The following is a 10,071-nucleotide window of genomic DNA, read 5'->3' on the forward strand; positions in this document are numbered from 1 at the left end:
TATACCCTTTTGTATTATGTGCTTGGATCTTCTATAAATAATAAATAACTTAATAAATAACTAATTATTAATTTCACGTCTTAAATACATTATTTATGACATACACTATCAATATTATTTAATACACAATTCAAAGTATTAGTAGCCTTGTTTGTCACTGTCTTATCACCACATTCTGTTCGACTGAGTGCGTTGTATGACAAAGATAACGAATGTTCGATTTGGAAAATGTCACCACGGACATGGTGTTCATTTTTTTCAAACCCGGAAAAACTAATAAATATTTTTGAAAAATTTAAACGCAAAATCAAAGATTACATCATTACCGAGTACATTAAAAAGTTTCTTTTGAATAAGATATTTGAAATTAAAAATCTGTGACGATAATATAATTTTATCGTCTAGAGTACGCCAATGAATTAAGTAAAACGTGTTTTGTACCGTCTTGGACGATATAAAAGTCGAATCGAAAAGCCTATTAGTTGATTATTATTCTTGGAGCGTTGATCGAAGAATAATAAACAACAGCGAGGTACAAGAGGTGAGTTTATGTAGGTAGTAGTTCCCGACCATTTTCCGCTGTTGTGTTGGCGAGCTGAGCGAATCCGACAGTTTTCCTCTTACCTATCCTTTCACCTATCCTTATACGAGCGGTGATCGTATATCCCTAATATGTCTTTTCATCTGGCGAGCTGAGCGAGTTTCCCTTTTTCTCCCTTTCCTTATAATACATTCGTATCGTATTAATAGAAGCAATTCCTATTTTACGCGATCGTCAAAATCATTCATTCATGTACAAAATATCAGCCATCGGCTCGAACAGAAAGCTCGATGCGTAGATTATAAATATATTTTATTAACGAAATTAACGAATAATTACGGCTAATGATCTTATCTTTTGTATGTTTTGATTCCAAGTAAAAATGTCTTAAAAAGCGAACTCTTCGACTGGTTTAGTTACCCGGATCAACAACGGAACGACCTCGTTACAAATCACATTAAATTTTTCTTCTTTTTCACCCCTGTAACTTATTAAAATAAACATAGAAGATTTCACGGACTTTCTACCTTCGGTAATCTTTAATTCTGCGTTTAATTTTTTTAAAAATACTTATTAATTTTCTCAGGATTCGAAAAAAATGAATGCATTTAAAAAATATTGGAAGCAAATTTTGCGCCTACGCTCTTAACGACTTATCTATGTTAAAAATGTACTACATGTTGTCGTAAATGTATTATTAATACCTTAAACTATATTTATAACAGGTATGTCTTATGGACTCTGGAACGTTTGGTAACTGAAGATTATGTTCTCATTTATCTTCATGGAGCCGCAAATAAACTACCTTCATTCGGATGGCTTAAAAGGTGTTATCAAATGGTTGGTCGGAAATTAAGGAAAAATCTTAGTCATCTTTACATGGTACATCCCACATTGTGGATAAAGACCATGTTATTTATGGCAAAACCTTTTATAAGGTAAGCAAAACAGGTATATTTTGTTATGTTGTTATTTTTAATTTTTAACTGATATCAACCTCTATCAAACATATTCATAAACAATGAATACATTCCCCGAACGCAAAATATATCGTCGTTTACTCCTACACTATCGACTAAACCTAATATTCATATTTTACCCGCTACACATGCTACACAAAGTACTGACACCCAACAAATATCACACGATCCTCCTTTAAACAAACGAACTATTTCTGAAATTATAAGCCCTCCCCCAAATGATACTCCAGAAAATAGCTCCTTTCCAGCTCCAAAATTAAAAAAGCCAAAGTCTTCAATCACAGATACAAGATCAATTCAAGTAATGAAAGATATAAAAAATTCAGCTAGACTAATATATGACCATACTTCAGTAACACATTCAATATCTTATGAAACATTCGTAGATATATTGGAAAATGTTCATGGTACCCCTAACCCAATAAGCTAAATAAAAACTTATACAAACAATCTCGAAAGTCTATCGAATCTTTTAAGTCAACTACACGAAAATTTACCAAATAAGAAATCAAAAGCTAGATGCACCAGACTTCGAAACAAAATACTTGAATTCATACAACCAGACACAAACACCGAATTCGAAAACGAATTTGAAAAAGGTTTTTACAAGACATTCTAGGCTTGAAATTCCTTTTTATGAAAGGGTCAATAGATATCTCAATGAGCTTGAATTCAAATTTCCAGATATGTATTTTTTACCAACTGTCAACACTGTTCCTCCCTGGACTATCACTATCCCAACTATAAATACCACACTCTCCATACATAAAAAAACAGATAACCATCCCAAAGTACTATATCAATATGCCCTCTAAGAACTCAAGATATACAGTAATCAAAATCTTATATATACCGATGTCTCTTAAACCATGGAGGGAGTGGGAGCAGCATTTATGTTCAATAAAACTAAAATATTAATTAAACTCCCGAAATTAACTTCCATTTATACAGCCGAGTTAACTGCTATCCTCAACGCAATAAATTTTGTGGTAGAAAATAACATGAAAAATCCTGTCATTACGGATTCCCTAAGTTCTGTAACTGCCTTAAATGACCTTTATCCTCTTCATCCAAGTCTACTACTTATTAAATCAGCATTACACCAATTGCAAACTATGAATATCAATGTCAACTTTGTATGGATTCCATCACATATCGGAATTGCTAGTAATGAAGAAGTAGATTATTGGCAAAACTAGCAGTATTAAGCACGGAATCTGTAGAAATCAGAAGCATTCCACATCCAGATGTAAAACCTGTAATCAAGAACTTGGTAATCAATGCTTGGCAAACGAAGTGGAATCAACATTCAAATTGCGAGAAGTAAAACATTCAGTACTACCTTAGAAATCAACCCCAAATAAGCGATTACATCAAACCATTCTCTCTCGTCTGAGAATAGGCCACACCGCCATCACGCATAAACATCTGCTGGAGAGTGAAGTAAAACCACAGTGCTACGTTTGTGATATTGTGCTCAGTGTTCGCCACATTTTACTGGAGTGTCCTCTCTATTGCATGGAGAGACTTCAATATAAACTACAAGACACCTTACAAGCAATATTAAGTGACGGAACTGATATGAACAATTTGACATGATACTTATATTCTATAAATGTACTAAATAAATTGTAAACCTTTTAATTGTATTGCGCCAATGACCCTTTGAGGTTGAGGCATAAATAAATAAAAAAAACCTCTATCAAACTCAATTTGGTTTTAAGAATGTCTTCGTAACAAGGGAAGTACTTTTTTCAATACGTGTGCTAGTTGAAAGATGTAGAGATGTCGATTCCGATGTATACTTGTGTTTTATAGACTTTCAGAAAGCTTTTGACCTGGAGAAACATGATAAGCAAACAGATATTTTAAGTTCATGTAATATCGACGATAAAGACTTAAGGATCATTTCAAACCTCTATGCGTCCTGTCACCTTTGCTGTTCAACGTTTACTCTGAGGAGATATTTAAGAAAGCTTTAGAAGCCACCTCGGATGGTATAATTATAAACGGACAATGTATAAATAACCTGCGATATGCTGATGACACGGTCATTCTGACAGACAATGCTGAAGCATTGCAACGCCTAATGGACCGAATAACGATAGCCTGTAGAGAATTTGGAATAGAATTGAATACAAAGAAGACAAAAACTATGGTCATCGGCAAGCACCAAAACAGAAGGGTGAAGGTCAATGTCGACGGAACAGATCGGGAAAGAGTAACAAATATAACGTACCTTGGAAGTAACCTTGATGAAACTTGAGACCACTCACTAGAGATAAGAACCCGTCTGGAAAAGACACGTACAGTGTTTTACAAAATGCAAAAATTCTATGCAACCGCCAGCTGGATATCTCATTGAGAACTAGAATACTTAAGTGCTATGTTTTCTCCACCTTGCTCTATGATGTTGAAGCTTGGACAGTGACAGAAGCAACACAAAAAAGAATGCAAGCATTCGAACTCTGGTGCTACCGTAAAATGTTCAGAATATCCTACATGAGCCATATGAGAAATGCGGAAGTCTTGCAGAGGATTAACAAGGAAAGAGATATGCTTATAATTAAAGAACGGAAAACACAATGTTTTGGTCACATCGTAAGAAATCAAAAGTATGAACTGCTCCAACTCATAATTGAAGACAAAATCAATAGCAAACGGGGACCAAGAAGTAGACACAACTCTTGGCTTAAAAACCTACTTACTTAATCCCAAAGACGCTTTAATTTTGTTTTAGTCAAATAGTCTCATTTGAAAGCTGTATCATTATTTAAGAGGTTGCATAGGTCTTGCGGGTAAAAAAGTGACTTTTTAAAAAAATTATATCTCGAAAACTAAAAATTATTTTTATTTATAATTGGAACATGTAAAAGCATAGTACTTAAGGTACTCTCAAAAAAAGTTTCAGCCAAAAATATTCATTTTTGTAGAGTTGACTGCAATTTTTCGATAACAGCCCTTTTTTGCGGTGGGCAGCATAACTAAGTCCAGTCTGATCTGAAATCAAAAAGTTTCTTGTAGTTGATACCTCTGGCTAGTGAATGAACGAAGGAATTTTTATTAGGTGAAGTTGTTTTTGTTTTATAAAAAAAACTACTTTAAAAATGGTCATTTTTGAAAAAATAAGAAAAATTGGGGTCGAAAATGTGTTTAAACATGTAAAATCTACAAATTTCATTTTTTTTTAATTCCTTCGTTCATTCACTAGCCAGAGGTATAAACTCCAAGAAACTTTTTGATATTTTGAATTCAGATGAGACTGGACTGAATTATGCTGCCCACCGCAAAGAAAAAGGGCTGTTGTCGAAAAATTGCAATCAACTCTACAAAAATGAATATTTTTGGCTGAAAATTTTTTTGAGAGTACCTTAAGTACTATAGATACTTTTACGTTTCAATTATAAATAAAAATAATTTTTAGTTTTCGAGATATAATTTCACTTTTTTACTCGCAAGACCTATGTAACCCCTTAAACGTAACACTTAAAATATTAAATGATCTATTTTATTGATTATACACTATGGTAATATTTTCAAGTAATGAAAATCGATTGACATCATGAATTAGAATAAAGAATTATAGATATTATTTACTGTACCGTTATGGCAATAGTAGATATGTCAATCTAGCCTAATTTTTCGGTAGAGCATTTTGAAACTTTGAAAGGCTCTTTAAATTCTTGAAATTTTCAAAGTGAATTGCCAATATGTTTTTCAACTTACGACATTACCTGGACAACGAAATTTATTAACTGCAATTAGCTAATTGTTTAGTGAATACCTTTTTTCATGATTTTCTTCAGAATAGTATGACATATATACAGGAGAAGAGTCATAATAGAAGCTATATAGATGGGCGGACGTGCCCTTCTCAACCAAAATCAAAATTGCGTTTAACCTTTGTCTAACAGATTGTTGCATACCGGAAACATGGAACAATGCAGTAACAATTTTACTACAGAAGAAAGGAGACAAGGCGCACTTAAAAAACTATAGACCAATCAGCTTATTGAACCACATCTATAAAATGTTTACCCGAATAGTTACGACAAGACTAGAAAAAAGTTAGATTTCTACCAGCCCTGCGAACAACTTGGCTTCCGCTCAAAATTCGGAACAAACGATCACCTACAAACAGTAAAAACCTCAATAGAAAAATCGATAGCAACAAGACGCACAGAACCGTGGAGAGCGGCGAAAAATGGGAGAGACCTATGTCCAGCAGTGGACGGAAGAGGTTGCATGATGATGATGAGTATGACATATCATGTTTTGTCAACCAAAAAACGAACACCACAAGATTGACAAAACATGATATGTGACATATTAGTTGTTTTCTTAAGCTTTGTTTACGAATGTCTGAAGTGGTAAAACGTAATATGTGTGTGACACATTAAGTGTCTACCCATAGCCATATGTAACATATCAACTTCTGCCGTATCTAACTAGTACCACAGCTGACATATCATATTATTTCATTCTGATTTTTAATAGTTTTACCTTCACCACAGATACATTAAACTCGGCCAACTTGAAGAAATGTTACTAAATAACAGATCAAGCAAATAATTTAATTTTTGAAAAAATCGGACATATCAAGTTTGCGCATACCACTACAGATTGTACAGTAAACAAGAACAAAGAAAAATATCTCTGACAAGTAACGATGCCTAGCTTCTCACTGTACAAGGTAAGATGGCCATGATGAAAAGTCATATTCTAGTGTTTTGGCAATGCTCTGACGTCAGAAATCTTGAAGGACGTAAAAATATTTTTGTAGTAAAAAAAGAATGTGTGTGTACTTTGTACGCACATAAGAAGTTATATTTCAATAATTATATGATTTTAACGAAATTAATATATGTATTTTAAACAGTTTATTTATATTTTATTTAAATATTAAACTAATTTTAATACTTTACTACTTTCCAAAAATTTTTATTAAAACAATACCAAAAATTAAAAAAATAAAAGAATAAAACACACACAAACACATTGAAAATGCCACAAAGAAATGATTTCTGAACAATTGTTGGCGAAAATTTTAACTAAATACGTATTTTCTGGAAAAAAAATTATATAATACTACTTACAATCATCAAATGTATAAAAAAAATTAAAATTTGCATTGGGGATCGAACCCGTGAATATTAGGGTCGTTAGATTGTGAATCAAGGCACGTTAAAATTCGATCATATGACACATCAGTGATGTGGGAAGACACACCAACTGAACGTTTTATGACTTTTTGATAGTTGCTTATAGTCTGAATTTAATCAAATTAGTTTGATTTTTGTGGAATTAAAATATTAGAACACAACAAAACATAGAGTAAGAAAACAATATATTAGATGAAGATTGGTAGAAATTTTGTTGGTAATCAAATTATGTAAGTCGAAGCATTACCTGCTAGTTACATTTTACATTTTCCAAAAAGGTATATAATTTTTTATTACAATACTAAAACAGTTACAATTACTGTTACAACAGTAACTTGCTTTTAAAAACTATTTAAAAAGTCACTACAATAATTATAAACTTATTGTGGTCTCTGTCCTCACAACAATAAAAACACTAATACATAACATTTGTTTACCCATAGCCGCCATATTGAACAATTTTTGACAGGTCATTGTAATACCCAATCAGAGCAAACGTATAACGTTTCATCTGCGCGTAGCACCAATAATTTTCATGAATTCGCGCACATATAGTACAAAGTATAGCACAAGTATAACTTCAAAAACTATAACGTATGAAATTAAGTAGTTGATCAATATCATGCTATGAAAATTTCAAGAAAAATAATGTTATACTGAAGTTGCTCTACCGAGATTCACTTTGACACATTCGGAATAGGAAACATACAACAGAAAAATTCCTACCGCACACTATTTACTGCTCAAATCAACTTAATCTTTCATTAAAAAAAGAAGAATTATTAGAAATAGTGGGAGTATCTACTAATCTCATAAGATTTTGTGGAGTTTATTTCTACAAAATATTTTTATTTTGTACAATAAATAATTTTCGCATTTGTTATCAATACATTATTATTGATTGGCGTAAGGTTTATGTTATTTTTATGTCTGTTTACTATTAATAATATTGGCTATGAGCGGGTGCGTTGGTTGTGTAGTAATTTCCAGTCACTTCTGACAACTGAATTTCCCAAAAAAAAAAGAAATTATTAACGTCAGTATCAAAGTGAATCTTGATAGAGCGAATTCAGTATAGTATAAAAGTTATAGTATTGAATAGTAATTAAACTTGTACTAATAGTAGTAGTAATAGCAATTACTTAATGTATTTTTTCAGTTCCAAGTTTTACAGAAAGATATCATTCATCAGTACCCTAAGAGAGCTCATGGTGAGAGTTCCCCTGGAAGCTGCCGCAATTCCTGATAAAGTCAAACTGTTCGATAGTTTGCACTTTGCTACATAATTTGTTATTGGTAATGTCGACCATTTCCTTAACTTAAAACTTATTTACACGTGGGGTCAACGTTTGGTTGGAAACCAGAACGTGTAGTTAGATTAGATAAGGTTTAAGCAAAAACAAAAAAAATCTGCGGCACGTCAAATTTTAAATTTACTTTTACTTCTCTTTTTCAATAATCACTACTAGTACTTACGAGGCCTTGTTGGCGACATGGAATTTGTAATTTAAAATCTAAATTTTTTTTGTTCAAAGGACACCCCACACATCTTATGGAAAATGTAATGTCACTCAAATGCAATACAATTTACATGGATAGATTCGCATCGAAAGTACAATCATTTCATATCATTGCGCCAACTGTAAATTTAAATAACGGCGTAAAGTTTATGGTAATCACATTTTTAAAGTCCATAAAACTGTCATATTCATAAATACTAGCCTAGTCGCTATTGAAAACAACTTAACCCAGCGTGCGAAGCCGATTAGAAGAACTACATATGTACTTTGGTACGACGTACCAAATCATACCTACTTCATTATCTATAAGATAAGGGTAAGCCTCTGCCTTAATACCTGCAGAAAGATTTATGAACTGCCTATACACAAAATCTATTTTCTCACTCTAACTCGCGTGCATACCCATTTGATTTTAGTTTTATTTATATCAATTTGCGCCGTTTAGTCCAAATTCAAAGTTGGCGCAATGATATGAAATGATTGTGATTTCCAGACGAATCTCTTCGTATAAATTTTATTGCATTTGAGTGGCATTACATTTTTCATAAGATGCGTGCGGTGTCCTTTAAATATATTGGGAAATTCTGATATACAGGATTAAAATGTTACAAAAAAAAACAGATATTAACGGGTTATTTTAAAAGAAACATCATACGACTAAATTAATTTTAAACATTTTGGAGTGGTCTAATTAAATCGGAACAATTGTCAAATTAATTTTCATTCACATTCAAAAATTTTCAGTTTTTTTTATTTTTTTAATTTATTTTTTATTTTTTTATATGTATAAGTTTAAAGTATTCAATTACTTTCTAAAGAACACTTCACCGTGTTGACTACATTGCTGAAAAAATGTAATTTTTGATTAAAAAATGAATAGTTCATTTATCAACCTAATCTAAAATTAATGATTTTAGAAAAAATTCTAAATTTAAAATTTGATGTCCCAATGGCTATTTCCCAAACCTTACCTAAAGTATGAATTCGAGGAAAGGTTATATATGGTACAGTATAAATCCCGATGCACATCATTATCTACGTCAGAGATCTAAGTTGACATTGTTGCCAAATTGCAAAAAAAATTCCTGAATTCATTTTAAATCAAATATAGCACATAATTATTGTAAAAGTGGATTATACAACAAAACAAATTAATAATCAATGTATATAAATAAAAAATTAGAAATATATAACAAGAATTCAGTAATAATCTTCTGTTAAAAACAATTTGAGCCGCTTGTGTAGTATAAAGAAGTATTTATCATTACTTATTTGCTTTGGAATGTTTTGTTACAACTAGATTTTCAATGTTAATCAATCAGTTTATACAAGTTTCAGTTTTCTGATCGATACGTATTTTAAGCATCTACACAAACATATAAAAAATACATTACATAATTAACTATTATGTAATGTATATGGGTGATTCCATTTCAAATCACTCAATTTTGGAGCAAAAAAAATGTATCTCCGATTTGTCTGAAAATTGGTATATAGCTTCTGCGGGACGTAAAAATAAGATTTTTAAGGTCAAAAAATCTTCTTTTTTTTTCTCAAAATGTTATTTTATGCGATTTCACAGTGATTTGGTGTTTATTTAAATAAATTTGCATTTTGTATCGTAAAGTATAAATGGAAAACATAATATTTTAATAGAAGGGACTCAAAAATGTCAATATGTGGCATTATAACAAGTTACTTTAATTCAAAACAAGTTTTTGACCAAATTTTATAGTGTAGAAAACGTTAAAATACCGTTTTTTACATTTTTCTCCATTCCCAAAATACATCAAAATCGATTTGGCTAAAAATTTGCCCACAGATAGCCAAAACATAGGACTTTAAGTGGTGAGAAGGATTTGAATTAT

General features: G+C 31.5%; 1 protein-coding gene across 1 annotated transcript in view; it reads left to right on the plus strand.

The window, feature by feature from the left end:
- LOC114335353 (protein prune homolog 2) overlaps positions 1-9,838 on the plus strand; it is a 29,094-nt gene extending 19,256 nt beyond the window's left edge. The window contains exons 5-6 of the mRNA XM_028285580.2: positions 1,267-1,479; positions 7,843-9,838. Coding sequence (XP_028141381.2) covers positions 1,267-1,479; positions 7,843-7,969 — 340 coding nt within the window. The 3' untranslated portion in view covers positions 7,970-9,838. The remainder of the gene's footprint in view (positions 1-1,266; positions 1,480-7,842) is intronic.
- The last annotated feature ends 233 nt before the right edge of the window (positions 9,839-10,071 follow it).

Source organism: Diabrotica virgifera, chromosome 7, assembly GCF_917563875.1.
Source record: "Diabrotica virgifera virgifera chromosome 7, PGI_DIABVI_V3a".
Classification (NCBI taxonomy): Eukaryota; Metazoa; Arthropoda; class Insecta; order Coleoptera; family Chrysomelidae; genus Diabrotica; species Diabrotica virgifera.